Source organism: Anomaloglossus baeobatrachus, chromosome 10, assembly GCF_048569485.1.
Source record: "Anomaloglossus baeobatrachus isolate aAnoBae1 chromosome 10, aAnoBae1.hap1, whole genome shotgun sequence".
NCBI lineage: Eukaryota > Metazoa > Chordata > Amphibia > Anura > Aromobatidae > Anomaloglossus > Anomaloglossus baeobatrachus.
Window position 1 is genome coordinate 28,801,786 of NC_134362.1, and position 16,732 is coordinate 28,818,517.

A 16,732-nucleotide genomic window follows, 5' to 3' on the forward strand; every position below is an offset into this window, starting at 1 on the left:
CCCCCATCTCTCAAGTTGAGTTAGAGTTAAAAGTCACTCCTTAATACATCCTCGATCTCCTGGATCGGCCGCATCTTGGGCGCGAGGCAGAGACGCCGATCGATATTCCGCATCCACACGGTATATACAATGTTACTTCCCCAGATCAAAGCGCCGCTCCTACTCGTATTGAATAATTAAAAAGGGAAAACATCTTTAAAATCGTTTGTTCTCGCAATGAAAGAGATTTTATTTTCCTCCACCGGCTTCAATGGAATATCTGTCTAATGCTTCAGTGTCGAACTGACACCAACATCAACATAATGGAAAATCCGGATAATCGCCGGCCCATATTTAAAGGGTCGCAATCATTTTAATTTTATTATTTCATAAATCAATAGTACAAGTGAAAATAAGCAACTTTGTAATGTATCTTATCAGAGAAATCTGCTTCTTTCTCCTCCTGGATCGATCATTCATTCTCAATTCAGGGGTAAAATCCGTATTTAGTGAAGACAGATTTCCCCATTACTGAGATAGGAGATGGCAGTTAGTGCTTATGCAATTCAATGGAGAGGGGAGGAGCTAGATTCAGACATTCTGCTGCAAGTTCTCCTAAAATGACAGTTACAGTTCTCCATAGAACTTAATGAGCACCAACTGCCATCTCCTATCTCAGTAATGGGAAAGTCTTTTTAACTGACAAATTCTACCTCTAAATTGAGAATTTTGAAAGTGAAAGATCAGTCCAGGAGGAGAAAGAAGTGGACGGCACGGTGGCTCAGTGGTTAGCACTGCAGTCTTGTGGTGGCTCAGTGGTTAGCACTGCAGTCTTGTGGTGGCTCAGTGGTTAGCACTGCAGTCTTGTGGTGGCTCAGTGGTTAGCACTGCAGTCTTGTGGTGGCTCAGTGGTTAGCACTGCAGTCTTGTGGTGGCTCAGTGGTTAGCACTGCAGTCTTATGGTGGCTCAGTGGTTAGCACTGCAGTCTTGCAGCGCTGGGGTCCTGGGTTCAAATCCCACCAAGGACACCATCTGCAAGGAGTTTGTATGTTCTCCCCGTTTTTGCGTGGGTTTCCTCCGGGGTCTCCGGTTTCCTCCCACACTCCAAAAACATACTCATAGGGACTTTAGATCTTGAGCCCCAATGGGGACAGTGCTGCCAATGTATGTAAAGCGCTGTGGAATTAACAGCGCTATATAAATGAATAAATATTATTATTATATTATTTCTCTGATAAGATATATTACAAAGTTTTATATGTTTACATTCACTATTGATTTATGAAACAACAATTTAAAATTATAGTTACTGTTTGACCGTTACTAGGAGACAGCAGTTGGTGCTTATAACATTCTATGGAGAGGGAGGAGGCGGGAAGAGCCAGAGCCTTTAAAATGTCTAACCTAGATATTTTAAAGGGGCTGTCCATTTTCATATACCTAAGAAAAGGGATAGGAAGGGGCTTCTGTTTAGGGCACTTGAGTGTAGAGCAGTTACAAAGAGTGTCTCCCTCTCTGGAGGACCTGTCCTGTCCTGGGTTACACCGATAGCGCAACCATGTGACTGGACACTGTGTAATACCTTTTATCCCCTGTGGCGGCACTGCAGGAAAACTAAACACTTCCAGATTTCCCCACAGTTCAGAGCTAAATATGGCTCCCATTATGCCTTGGGACAGAGCACAGAAGCTCCCTCCTGTGCACCGGCGCTATCTGCTGGTTAATGTATTGTGAAGTTTAAAATTCTGGAAAATGCATGATACATTGCATAATTTTGCCTATACGGGAAATTAACTATTGCTTCTGAAGTCCCCTTCAGAGTACATTTAGTACCGGCGTCTCTGCAGAGACACCAACTTGCTCACCTCCCCGGCCGGGTCATGTCCTCTCCCACACTACCCCAGCCATCCATGTGTGCTAATGCCTCCTTCCCCTCCTTGGCCCTGTACATGCCGCACAGGGTTCCCAAGGGTTCCCGAGGGTGCACCTAAGATGCACGCGCACACCGGCCTTCCTCTTAAAGGGTCAGCGTTCTATTTCCAGAAAATGCCTTTCAGCCTATGGCTGAGAGGCACTGTGTGCTTAAGGCACCCTCCCATTAGTGGAGGTGCCTGCGCAATGCCTCTAGTCAGTCTCCAGTCTGCTATCTAACTAATTGTCAGGTCCTGAACTCCTGTCCCATTATCCCTGTGTCCGTCTCCAGTACCTGCCTTCCCATACCTGTCTATCCCTGCAGTGCCCACCACTCTTGTTCGTACCCACCTGTCCAGGTTGCCTCAGTCACCCCACCTGTACCCAGCTATTCCTGAGAGTGTCACCTACCCTAGGGGTCAGCAGCCACAGTCCCAATCACTGCCCTGGGAGTGATACCTGACATCTGCCTTGCGGTGGGCACTTTGATAAGCCCCTCCCACTAAAGGGTAAGCCTGGGTCCCTCCCGTGGTCCAGTGAGTCCACTAATCCCACTTGCTGCTCCGACTCCGACATCAGTCATTGATAGTTTTATTATCAGGTTACTTTCTAAAACAAAAAGTGGTTGTCCAAAGAAATAAATGGATCATTAAAGGCCAAAAAGATCAGGGCTGAACAAATTTAATTTTTTAGTGCTACATTACGATCACTATTTGTCCAACTATTAAATAAACTGGGTAGAGCATGACAAAAAAATCCATTGGACAATCTTTGTGTTGTGAGTTGCACAGTTTCCTTATTTTAAATATATTTTATAAAATGACTTTATATAATATACTACAGCTTAAAGGGAATCTGTCACCAATCCAGAAGTGGACAAATTTTGCTCTTATTTTATTCCCTTTGATCCCCTGAGTATTGCACTTTTTTTTTTTCTAAATCCGCCATACGGTTCCAGAGATATGAGCCTTTTTATTTAGTGCTAAGAAGGCGTGGCTGACAGAATTCCCTGTGGGCATGTCTTCAAGCTGCTCTGTAAACCACGCCCCCCTTGGAAAGACCATAAAAAATAGCACTGAAAATAAAACCCCGTATCTCTGGAACCGTATGGCGGATTTTAAAAAAATAAAAAGCGCAATACTCAGGGGAGCTTTAGGAATAAAATGAGAGCAAAAACTGCCCAAGTTTGACCTGGTGAGAAGTTCTCTTTAAACACCCACAGAGAGACTGCCAGTCACACCAGTGAAGCAGACCCTCCTTTGGGATGGAGGCACAAAGTGTGGGTGGCATGTAGACAGGTCGGCAGTAAATTGCTTACAGAGATTGCCTGCGCCTCCAGGTCTCCGCTCCCTTGAACAGAAAGCACGGTCACTTTATTTATATAGTAACTGGAAAATTGCCAAAACTGCTTAATAAATGGCTCTGGCTGGACTATACCATTTATACAGACAAAATTCTGCATTTGATTAAGAAGCGCGCAAGTGACTATGATAGGTCCACATATCTATGATAGGAGGGATATAAGTGTAAGAAATTCAGTATGTATTAGCGTTCCTGGAAATTGAATAAATTAGGTTTCTGTGTAAGTTCCTGGTCCTGGCTACATGGGCTCCTAAAGTTGTCACTGCTGCCTTCCAGTCTACATGATGGATTACATAAATGCGGCTGCTTTCCAGCTGCATACTGACACTAGGGCCTCCTTCACACGTACGTGCCTCCGGTACATGTTTGGTCAGTTTCCTCACGTACTGGAGACATGGGCACACGTAGACCTTGGTTTTTCAATGGAGTTGGATACACGTATGTACAGTTAGGTCCAGAAATATTTGGACAGTGACACAATTTTCGCGAGTTGGGCTCTGCATGCCACCACATTGGATTTGAAATGAAACCTCTACAACAGAATTCAAGTGCAGATTGTAACGTTTAATTTGAAGGTTTGAACAAAAATATCTGATAGAAATTGTAGGAATTGTCACATTTCTTTACAAACACTCCATATTTTAGGAGGTCAAAAGTAATTGGACAAATAAACCAAACCCAAACAAAATATTTTTATTTTCAATATTTTGTTGCGAATCCTTTGGAGGCAATCACTGCCTTAAGTCTGGAACCCATGGACATCACCAAACGCTGGGTTTCCTCCTTCTTAATGCTTTGCCAGGCCTTTACAGCCGCAGCCTTCAGGTCTTGCTTGTTTGTGGGTCTTTCTGTCTTAAGTCTGGATTTGAGCAAGTGAAATGCATGCTCAATTGGGTTAAGATCTGGTGATTGACTTGGCCATTGCAGAATGTTCCACTTTTTTGCGCTCATGAACTCCTGGGTAGCTTTGGCTGTATGCTTGGGGTCATTGTCCATCTATACTATGAAGCGCCGTCCGATCAACTTTGCGGCATTTGGCTGAATCTGGGCTGAAAGTATATCCCGGTACACTTCAGAATTCATCCGGCTACTCTTGTCTGCTGTTATGTCATCAATAAACACAAGTGACCCAGTGCCATTGAAAGCCATGCATGCCTATGCCATCACGTTGCCTCCACCATGTTTTACAGAGGATGTGGTGTGCCTTGGATCATGTGCCATTCCCTTTCTTCTCCAAACCTTTTTCTTCCCATCATTCTGGTACAGGTTGATCTTTGTCTCATCTGTCCATAGAATACTTTTCCAGAACTGAGCTGGCTTCATGAGGGGTTTTTCAGCAAATGTAACTCTGGCCTGTCTATTTTTGGAATTGATGAATGGTTTGCATCTAGATGTGAACCCTTTGTATTTACTTTCATGGAGTCTTCTCTTTACTGTTGAGTTAGAGACAGATACACCTACTTCACTGAGAGTGTTCTGGACTTCAGTTGATGTTGTGAACGGGTTCTTCTTCACCAAAGAAAGTATGCGGCGATCATCCACCACTGTTGTCATCCGTGGACGCCCAGGCCTTTTTGAGTTCCCAAGCTCACTAGTCAATTCCTTTTTTCTCAGAATGTACCCGACTGTTGATTTTGCTACTCCAAGCATGTCTGCTATCTCTCTGATGGATTTTTTCTTTTTTTTTCAGCCTCAGGATGTTTTGCTTCACCTCAATTGAGAGTTCCTTAGACCGCATGTTGTCTGGTCACAGCAACAGCTTCCAAATGCAAAACCACACACCTGTAATCAACCCCAGACCTTTTAACTACTTCATTGATTACAGGTTAACGAGGGAGACGCCTTCAGAGTTAATTGCAGCCCTCTAGAGTCCCTTGTCCAATTACTTTTGGTCCCTTGAAAAAGAGGAGGCTATGCATTACAGAGCTATGATTCCTAAACCCTTTCTCCGATTTGGATGTGAAAACTCTCATATTGCAGCTGGGAGTGTGCACTTTCAGCCCATATTATATATAGAATTGTATTTCTGAACATGTTTTTGTAAACAGCTAAAATAACAAAACTTGTGTCACTGTCCAAATATTTCTGGACCTAACTGTATTTATGCACGGATCGTGTGTCCATGCCACACATACGTGTGTTCCTCACGGCAACATGTCCGTTTTCTCTCCGGCACCACGGGTGTCACATGGAACGCAAACGGGTCACACGTATTGCAAACAGACCACATGGATATGTTCCGTGTAAGACGCGCCGGAGAAAACACGTTTCTTCTTCGAAAAAAAAAACTTTACTCCCCTTCTCCAGCCCTGCAGTCTCTGCTGTCACTTGCTGCCGACCGCCGCTCATTATGCTCATTGCATATTCACTTCACTGCAACAGGAAGCAGCAGCAGCGGGGAGTCGTTAGGACCGGAGACCGTAGATCAGCACCATGGACAGCGAAGCCAGGGACAGGTGAGCAGAAAGTTCCCGTTCTCCGTGTGTTATCACAGATAACACACGGAGAACACACGTGTGCCATAAACACGGCTCACGGAGGGCAAAACGCACCTAACACGTCCGCGTGTTTTTTGACGGACGTGTGAAAGAGGCCTAAGGGACATTATCAGCACAGAACAAAAGCTTTGACACCTCAACATCAGAAATACAATATATGCAGTATATAAAAGAGACTGTAAATGGAGAATAAAAGACTTTATTTACCCTTATAAAAAGGATTTTCTCGCCGACCTTGTACCGTCCTTGAGAAAGACGCTCCACGCAGAACTTACTGGGACATTTACAAGGAGGGTCTTCGGAGATACGTTGAACCTAAAAACACAAAGTTCAATCCGATTATGGACAGGACTGAAAACTACTGTCCCCAACCGTCCCTGAATTAGTGCGTGGGGGGGGAGACGTCTCCTTGGTACAGATATGGTAATGTAACGTATATAGACAGAACTTACAGCGTCATCTAGTAACTTCCCGGCGCTCTTTTTCCCAGATGAGGTCTTTGTTGGGGAGGGGGACGGGGATGGGGTGGGGGTAGAAAGGGTTTCTTCCTGTTCAATCTCTTTTTCCAGTTTTATTAATCCAGGGGGCTCCACACCAAACCTGTCAATGAGATGGGGTCAGATAATGAGAAGATTCTATAACCAAACATAAGTAATGCAATACATAATAAAAATTATAATATGCCATTTTCAATTCATGACCTCCCACCAGACCAGCACACGCCTCTCCTGAAATACTCTGTGCTCCTTCAATATGGAGATTTCCATCCTTATACTGTAACCTCCAGACCCTCACCCCAAGTGTTTAACATTGAGCCCCACACTCCCTGGTGTATAACATCCATTTCCTTGCCCGCCGGTGTATTACCTCCAGCACCTCCCCCCTGGTGTATAACCTCTGGCCCCTCACGTCCTGGTGTATAACCTCTGGCCCCTCACCTCCTGGTGTACAACATCGAGCCCCTCACCTCCTAGTGTACAACATCAAGTGTGGCGCCCCTGAGGCTTCCGTCGCCACAGGTCATTGCACCCCACCAGCGGTGTGATGCCCCATTCTGGGAGAGGAAGAGAGTGAACTCCGGTCCCCTGGTAAATCCACACTACACCCATTGCTAGGGACACACAGGACCAGGGAAAGTGGCAGGCAACCCTCCCATGCTGCATGCTGGGAGGGGCCGTAAGACCCATCCCTGCTCCTATAGGGTGGTAGCTTAGCAACTGGGGAGGTGGGAGGAGCCAAGGAGAGCAGACAGAGATAGGAAGGTCAAGTTTAGTCAGTTCGCTCAGGGAGTGAGAGAGTGAGGAGTGAGCATGTAGGAGAAGAACGAGAGAAAGGAGGGAGGAGGAGGCCTGCTGGAGGCAGGCAAGGAGAAAGAAAGAAGAGAAGAAAGAAAGGGTTGCAGGGCCGCGGGTAGTCCTGTAGGTACCACGAGCTGTCCTTGTTAGGTACCGAAGCCGAGGGCCCAGAGGCGCTACGAGTAGCTGCAGGCTGCGGTGGCCTGGTCCACAGTGACATCGGTGGAGTGATTAGCTGCGACAGGGGACGGTCCCTAGAGACTGGAGGAGTGAAAAGACAATCTCCAAACAGTAAAAACCGAGGCCCAGGGACGTTGCAAGCTCCCAGGGCCAGAACCCAGAGCAGCCCTTCAGAAAAGGGGTAATCAGCCGACAGGTGACCCCCCAGCCTGGAGGCTGTAATGGAGGCCAAGCCAGGGCCATCCTAACTCGGGCAAGGCTAGTGAAGACAGCAGAGAAGGAGACACTAAGAGAGAGGGTACCGGATTTCACACTCTGAATCACCCAGAAGACGGAGGTCCCTGACAGTGGTCTCAGCAGTCCAAGGGTTCTGCCTGCTCTAAAAAGAACTGTGAGTAAAGAACTTGAACTGCACCCTTGGAGTTGCCTCTGTCATTTCACCTGCATAGACACTCACAAGCACCAACTGTGCCCCGGGCATTGCTCCACCTGTGGGGAGCAGTACCACCATTGCTGCTATAACATCATCCCGGTGGCCTCACACAGCAGCGGCGGCTTATTAGCCGCATACCACAGGTGGCGTCATGAACACAACCATTAACAAGCAAGCCACATATTCTACTGACACCCACCAGGGCCACGGAGCCGGGCCCAGCCACCACTGACTACCACCGGACTAGTCCGGCCCGGCACCGGGTGTCCCATAGCCCTGGGGTGGGCGAGTCAATTTTGGCGTCACGAACAGGATTTCGTGCCCGGTCTAACCGGGTACTGTGCGCCTGAAGAACCGTGTGACAGACTGTGTACTTTACTGAGAAACCGCCGCCATTAGCGCTGCTGAGAGCGGGAAGAAGGGGGGCGTGCAAGAAGAAAGGGCGCGAAGAGAAGCCCCGCCCCCTTGTCCAAGAAAAGCGCGCGAAGCGGTGCCCGCCATAGAAGGCGGAGGAAGAAAAGATGGCGCGTGAAGAAGCTAAAAGGATGGACGCCGAGCAACGAGCGGCCAGAGGAGGAGTGGCCGGGCCGGGACACGCACCTCGGAACCGGGTTGTGTCCTGCGTCCTGGAGAGCGGAGAAGATCCAGCCGCCGCTGCAGAGCCGGGTAAAGAGAGTGACAGCCCCAGCCGGCGGAGCCCGGATTGCCGGGTGGGGTTCCTGCCCGGTCCTCCTGCAGGCGCGCGTGCCACGACCGCAGCTCCGATACCAGCACCCTGCAGCAAGACAGCGACCACCAGAACACCGGAGATGCAACTGAGGGGTGAGTCATTTAATGCCCCTGCCGGCGCGAGAGCCCCAACCCCCGCTGCCATGCCCGCGGTCCCTGGAGAGACGCCCGACACGGCGACGCCGATCCGGGCCGTAGCTACGCCAGGTGCGGCCCGCCAAGATCTCACCGCAGCAGCGACTCCAACCCAGGCCGCCGCCATGCCAGGCGCGGCCCGCCAAGACAAGGAGGCAGCCCCAGAAGAGCTAGAGTGGCGCCGTATGGCTGGTAACCCCCTGCAAGCCAGCAGCCTCGCGCCAGCCAGTAACCCTATGCAAGCCAGCAGCACTACCTCAGAGCAGGCCCAGGCCGCAGCATCTTGCAGCAGGCCTGCTACAGCCACGCAGGAGACGCAGACTGTGCTGACCGCTGTCTACCTGCTGCCAGGTGGGGAGCCGGAGAAGAATCTCTACATGTAAAGAAGTAAAGAAGTAAGGAGTTGCTGAACTGTACATAGCCCCTCATTCTTTTTGAAGAAGTCCCTCGTGTTTTGCCCCTTATTCTTTTCGAAGATGACACCCTTTCCTGCTGTACTGCCCCTGATGCTTTTTGAAGACGTCACCCCCCCATGTTATGTGCTACCGGGCCACTGAACTGGAATGTGGGCCCCGGTGAAGGTGTATGTGTTATGTCCTACCAGGCCACTGGACTTAGTGGCTGGTATGTTGTTTATGTGTCCTATGTAACCAGGCCATTGGACTTAATGGCTGGTTGAATTGTCCCATTAGTGTTTGATTGAAAGAAACGAACTGCCGGGCTACTGGACTTGTTGTAGCCGAAAATGTAGATAGTTGCACCCGTTGTGCCCCCTACCAGAATTATGGGGGAAGTGCCCAAACTGTGCAATGAACTGAAAGTGCACACATAGTTTCTTTATAAGAAGTTCGCAACGTTCACTGATATGTGCCTCCCATAAAGGGAAGAAATGTTTTATTGTTTTATGTTTTGCATACCAAAAATGTTTTGCAGTTCTTCCACATGTTTTTGTTGTTTTTCAGCCCGAGGACGTGCTGGGATTTGCTGTGGGGGAGTGTGGCGCCCCTGAGGCTTCCGTCGCCACAGGTCATTGCACCCCACCAGCGGTGTGATGCCCCATTCTGGGAGAGGAAGAGAGTGAACTCCGGTCCCCTGGTAAATCCACACTACACCCATTGCTAGGGACACACAGGACCAGGGAAAGTGGCAGGCAACCCTCCCATGCTGCATGCTGAGAGGGGCTGTAAGACCCATCCCTGCTCCCATAGGGTGGTAGCTTAGCAACTGGGGAGGTGGGAGGAGCCAAGGAGAGCAGACAGAGATAGGAAGGTCAAGTTTAGTCAGTTCGCTCAGGGAGTGAGAGAGTGAGGAGTGAGCATGTAGTTGGAGGAGAAGAACGAGAGAAAGGAGGGAGGAGGAGGCCTGCTGGAGGCAGGCAAGGAGAAAGAAGAGAAGAAAGAAAGGGTCGCAGGGCCGCGGGTAGTCCTGTAGGTACCACGAGCTGTCCTTGTTGGGTACCGAAGCCGAGGGCCCAGAGGCGCTACGAGTAGCTGCAGGCTGCGGTGGCCTGGTCCACAGTGACATCGGTGGAGTGATTAGCTGCGACAGGGGACGGTCCCTAGAGACTGGAGGAGTGAAAAGACAATCTCCAAACAGTAAAAACCGAGGCCCAGGGACGTTGCAAGCTCCCAGGGCCAGAACCCAGAGCAGCCCTTCAGAAAAGGGGTAATCAGCCGACAGGTGACCCCCCCAGCCTGGAGGCTGTAATGGAGGCCAAGCCAGGGCCATCCTAACTCGGGCAAGGCTAGTGAAGACAGCAGAGAAGGAGACACTAAGAGAGAGGGTACCGGATTTCACACTCTGAATCACCCAGAAGACGGAGGTCCCTGACAGTGGTCTCAGCAGTCCAAGGGTCCTGCCTGCTCTAAAAAGAACTGTGAGTAAAGAACTTGAACTGCACCCTTGGAGTTGCCTCTGTCATTTCACCTGCATAGACATTCACGAGCACCAACTGTGCCCCGGGCATTGCTCCACCTGTGGGGAGCAGTACCACCATTGCTGCTATAACATCATCCCGGTGGCCTCACACAGCAGCGGCGGCTTATTAGCCGCATACCACAGGTGGCGTCACGAACACAACCATTAACAAGCAAGCCACATATTCTACTGACACCCACCAGGGCCACGGAGCCGGGCCCAGCCACCACTGACTACCACCGGACTAGTCCGGCCCGGCACCGGGTGTCCCATAGCCCTGGGGTGGGCGAGTCACAAGCCCCTCACCTCCTGGTGTACAACATCGAGCCCCTCACCTCCTAGTGTACAACATCGAGCCCCTCACCTCCTAGTGTACAATATTCAGCCCGTCACCTCCTGGTGTACAACATCGAGCCCCTCACCTCCTGGTGTACAACATCGAGCCCCTCACCTCCTGGTGTACAACATCGAGCCCCTCACCTCCTGGTGTACAACATCGAGCCCCTCACCTCCTGGTGTACAACATCGAGCCCCTCACCTCCTGGTGTACAACATCGAGCCCCTCACCTCCTAGTGTACAATATTCAGCCCCTCACCTCCTGGTGTATAACCTCTGGCCCCTCACCTCCTGGTGTACAACATCGAGCCCCTCACCTCCTGGTGTATAACCTCTGGCCCCTCACCTCCTGGTGCACAATATTCAGCCCCTCACCTCCTGGTGTACAACATCGAGCCCCTCACCTCCTGGTGTACAACATCGAGCCCCTCACCTCCTGGTGTACAACATCGAGCCCCTCACCTCCTAGTGTACAACATCGAGCCCCTCACCTCCTAGTGTACAACATCGAGCCCCTCACCTCCTAGTGTACAACATCGAGCCCCTCACCTCCTGGTGTACAACATCGAGCCCCTCACCTCCTAGTGTACAACATCGAGCCCCTCACCTCCTGGTGTACAACATCGAGCCCCTCACCTCCTAGTGTACAACATCGAGCCCCTCACCTCCTGGTGTACAACATCGAGCCCCTCACCTCCTGGTGTACAACATCGAGCCCCTCACCTCCTGGTGTACAATATTCAGCCCCTCACCTCCTGGTGTATAACCTCTGGCCCCTCACCTCCTGGTGTATAACCTCTGGCCCCTCACCTCCTGGTGTACAACATCGAGCCCCTCACCTCCTGGTGTACAATATTCAGCCCCTCACCTCCTGGTGTATAACCTCTGGCCCCTCACCTCCTGGTGTATAACCTCTGGCCCCTCACCTCCTGGTGTATAACCTCTGGCCCCTCACCTCCTGGTGTACAACATCGAGCCCCTCACCTCCTAGTGTACAATATTCAGCCCCTCACCTCCTGGTGTACAACATCGAGCCCCTCACCTCCTGGTGTACAACATCGAGCCCCTCACCTCCTGGTGTACAACATCGAGCCCCTCACCTTCTGGTGTACAACATCGAGCCCCTCACCTCCTAGTGTACAACATCGAGCCCCTCACCTCCTGGTGTACAACATCGAGCCCCTCACCTCCTGGTGTACAACATCGAGCCCCTCACCTCCTGGTGTACAACATCGAGCCCCTCACCTCCTGGTGTACAACATCGAGCCCCTCACCTCCTGGTGTACAACATCGAGCCCCTCACCTCCTGGTGTACAACATCGAGCCCCTCACCTCCTGGTGTACAACATCGAGCCCCTCACCTCCTGGTGTACAACATCGAGCTCCTCACCTCCTGGTGTACAACATCGAGCCCCTCACCTCCTGGTGTACAACATCGAGCCCCTCACCTCCTGGTGTACAACATCGAGCCCCTCACCTCCTGGTGTATAACCTCTGGCCCCTCACCTCCTGGTGTACAACATCGAGCCCCTCACCTCCTAGTGTACAACATCGAGCCCCTCACCTCCTAGTGTACAATATTCAGCCCCTCGCACATGGGATATAATATTTGGCTCCTCACCCCCAGTATACATCCTACAGCCCCTCGCCCCTGGTGTAAATCATCCAGCCCCTCATCACCACTGGTGTGTAACCTCCAGCCCCTCATCTCCTTAAGTAGAACATCCAGTCCCTCGCCCCGGTGTATAACATCCAGCCTCTTCTCCCCCCTGGTGTATCATACCCCCAGTATATAACCTCAGTGCCCCATGCCGTTTTCCTTTACTAACATGTGACAGAGCGGCCAGTGGTGTAGAGCTCACTGATACCAGTACATCCTTTAACAACAGCCACCGGGGTAACAAGTCCGTTCATGACACTTCTCTCTCCTGAATCCTCCTCCATCACCTGTGAATGATAGTATTGTGGAAGTGGAAGGAATTGCAGCAACTGAACCACGAAAAAGAGACTCCGTAATGTTACAGAGAGGTGTGGGGGGGGGGGGGGGGCGATTGCTGAGGATTAGAGGGCAGAAAAGTCACCACCGCTCTGCTGACTCCATAATTGCAGAGTCCAGACCTCCGCTGGTAACATCACCACAAACACTGGAGGTTCATGGCCGAGCAGCTGCAGCAGCCGTATGCCACCAAGCACAATGCTGAGCCGTACACCTCCAAGCACAATGCTGAGCCATACATCACCAAGCACAATGCCGAGCCGTACATTACCAAGCACAATGCCAAGCCGTACATTACCAAGCACAATGCCGAGCCGTACATCACCAAGCACAATGCCGAGCCGAACATCACCAAGCACAATGCCGAGCCGTACATTACCAAGTAGAATGCCGAGCCGTACATCACCAAGCACAATGCTGAGCCGTACATTACCAAGCACAATGCCGAGCCGTACATTACCAAGCACAATGCCGAGCCGTACATTACCAAGCACAATGCTGAGCCGTACATCACCAAGCACAATGCCGAGCCGTACATTACCAAGCACAATGCCGAGCCGTACATCACCAAGTAGAATGCCGAGCCGTACATCACCAAGCACAATCCCGAGCCGTACATCACCAAGCACACTGCCGAACTGTACATCACCAAGCACAATGCCGAGCCATAGATCACCAAGCACAATGCCGAGCCATACATCACCAAGCACAATGCCGAGCCGTACATCACCAAGCACAATGCCGAGCCATAGATCACCAAGCACAATGCCGAGCCGTGCATCACCAAGCACAATGCTGAGCCGTACATTACCAAGCACAATGCTGAGCCATACATCACCAAGCACAATGCCGAGCCATACATCACCAAGCACAATGCCGAGCCATAGATCACCAAGCACAATGCCGAGCCGTGCATCACCAAGCACAATGCCGAGCCGTACATTACCAAGTAGAATGCCGAGCCGTACATCACCAAGCACAATGCTGAGCCGTACATTACCAAGCACAATGCCGAGCCGTACATTACCAAGCACAATGCCGAGCCGTACATTACCAAGCACAATGCCGAGCCGTACATTACCAAGCACAATGCCGAGCCGTACATCACCAAGCACAATGCCGAGCCGTACATTACCAAGCACAATGCTGAGCCGTACATCACCAAGTAGAATGCTGAGCCGTACATCACCAAGCACATTCCCGAGCCGTACATCACCAAGCACACTGCCGAACTGTACATCACCAAACACAATGCCAAGCCATAGATCACCAAGCACAATGCCGAGCCATACATCACCAAGCACAATGCCGAGCCATAGATCACCAAGCACAATGCCGAGCCGTGCATCACCAAGCACAATGCTGAGCCGTACATTACCAAGCACAATGCTGAGCCATACATCACCAAGCACAATGCCGAGCCATACATCACCAAGCACAATGCCGAGCCATAGATCACCAAGCACAATGCCGAGCCGAACATCACCAAGCACAATGCTGAGCCGTACATTACCAAGTAGAATGCCGAGCCGTACATCACCAAGCACAATGCTGAGCCGTACATTACCAAGCACAATGCCGAGCCGTACATTACCAAGCACAATGCCGAGCCGTACATTACCAAGCACAATGCTGAGCCGTACATCACCAAGCACAATGCCGAGCCGTACATTACCAAGCACAATGCCGAGCCGTACATCACCAAGTAGAATGCCGAGCCGTACATCACCAAGCACAATCCCGAGCCGTACATCACCAAGCACACTGCCGAACTGTACATCACCAAGCACAATGCCGAGCCGTACATCACCAAGCACAATGCCGAGCCGTACATTACCAAGCACAATGCCGAGCCATAGATCACCAAGCACAATGCCGAGCCATACATCACCAAGCACAATGCCGAGCCATAGATCACCAAGCACAATGCCGAGCCGTGCATCACCAAGCACAATGCTGAGCCGTACATTACCAAGCACAATGCTGAGCCGTACATTACCAAGCACAATGCCGAGCCGTACATCACGAAGCAGAATGCCGAGCCATACATCACCAAGCACAATGCCGAGCCATACATCACCAAGCACAATGCTGAGCCGTACACCACCAAGCACAATGCCGAGCCACACATCACCAAGCACAATGCGGAGCCATACATCACCAAGCACAATGTGGAGCCGTACATCACCAAGCACAATGTCGAGCCGTACATCACCAAGCACAATGCTGAGCCATACACCACCAAGCACAATGCCGAGCAACACATCACCAAGCACAATGCGGAGCCATACATCACCAAGCACAATGCCGAGCCCTACATCATCAAGCACAATGCTGAGCCGTACATCACCAAGCACAATGCCGAGCCATACATCACCAAGCACAATGCTGAGCCGTACACCACCAAGCACAATGCCGAGCCACACATCACCAAGCACAATGCGGAGCCATACATCACCAAGCACAATGTGGAGCCGTACATCACCAAGCACAATGCTGAGCCGTACATCACCAAGCACAATGCTGAGCCATACACCACCAAGCACAATGCTGAGCCGTACACCATCAAGCACAATGCTGAGCCATACATCACCAAGCACAATGCAGAGCCCTACATCACCAAGCACAATGCCGAGCCGTACATTACCAAGCACAATGCCGAGCCGTACATCACCAAGCACAATGCCGAGCCGTACATTACCAAGCACAATGCCGAGCCGTACATCACCAAGCACAATGCCGAGCAGTACATCACGAAGCACAATGCCGAGCCCTACATCACCAAGCACAATGCCGAGCCCTACATCACCAAGCACAATGCCGAGACGTATATCACCAAGCACAATGCCGAGCCATACATCACCAAGCACAATCCCGAGCCATACATCACCAAGCACAATGCCGAGGAGCTACAGCAGCCGTACATCACCAAGCACAATGCTGAGCCGTACATTACCAAGCACAATGCCGAGCCCTTCATCACGAGACATTGTGGACAATTGTAGCTTCCAGCTTTGTGGGAATAGTTTTGAGACGACCATTTTCTGTTCCCCATGACTGTACCCAGTTCACAAGGTCCATTCATAGTTGGAGGAAGAACATGACCGATCCCGGACCTCAGCCCCATACAACACCTTTGAGATGAATTAGAATGGAAAGTGTGAGCCCGACGTCTCCCCAACATCAGGGTCTGATCTCACAAATGCTTTTCTGGTTGGAGGGACAAAAATTCTCATAGAAACCTCCAAAATCTTATATGAATCCTTCCCAGAAGATCGGAGGCTGCAGATGGACCGACCCTCGTATATATGGATGGAGAATGGGAGGTCAGAGAAGCTACTGTACGGGGAATGTGTAGGGGGCACAGACTTTTCTTCATGTAGCGGATGTACGCACCAATCTCCCTCCATACTGTTGGTCTGTTAATAAGGGGATAACCACTTACTGTCTAACAAGAGGGCCCTTATTGCCCCCAGACATCAAGCATAAACCAATGCCCCCCATTGGTTACTTGAGCACATTGGAGACATGACTTGGGGGGGTTGACCCTTGATGGAGGAACCCTAGAACCCCCAGTATATAGCCAGTATATAGCTGGGGTTACATGGATACGGCATTGACTTGACCTAGAATTCTGTCATCTGTGATTGTGCTTTCCCTGAATACAACAGCGCCGCACCGCAGACGCCAAGAACAATGGAAACCTATGAGCGGCGGGAACGGGCCGTCGTCTTTGATGAAACATTCCCCGAGCTGGGAAGGAATGGCTATAAAGATTCTTCTACTTCCTGTCTGTCTGGCCGGTCCTGTAGGCCGTAAATCACACAAGTCCCTAAGGACGGAGAACCTCCACCTGCACAGGGCCCAGGCCGTAAAATAAGAGAACACACAGCTCTCTTGTGCCTGTGGCTCAAATCACCGGATTATTACCCCCTCCCTCGCTGACGATCCGCGCCAAT

General features: G+C 50.8%; 1 protein-coding gene across 2 annotated transcripts in view; it reads right to left on the minus strand.

The window, feature by feature from the left end:
• Positions 1-16,732, minus strand: part of GAS2 (growth arrest specific 2) — a 129,475-nt gene that overhangs the window by 41,399 nt on the left and 71,344 nt on the right. For both annotated transcript variants that reach the window (XM_075325601.1, XM_075325600.1), the window contains exons 6-7: positions 6,204-6,351; positions 5,959-6,066 (exon numbers count right to left, since the gene is read on the minus strand). In XM_075325601.1, coding sequence (XP_075181716.1) covers positions 5,959-6,066; positions 6,204-6,351 — 256 coding nt within the window. The remainder of the gene's footprint in view (positions 1-5,958; positions 6,067-6,203; positions 6,352-16,732) is intronic.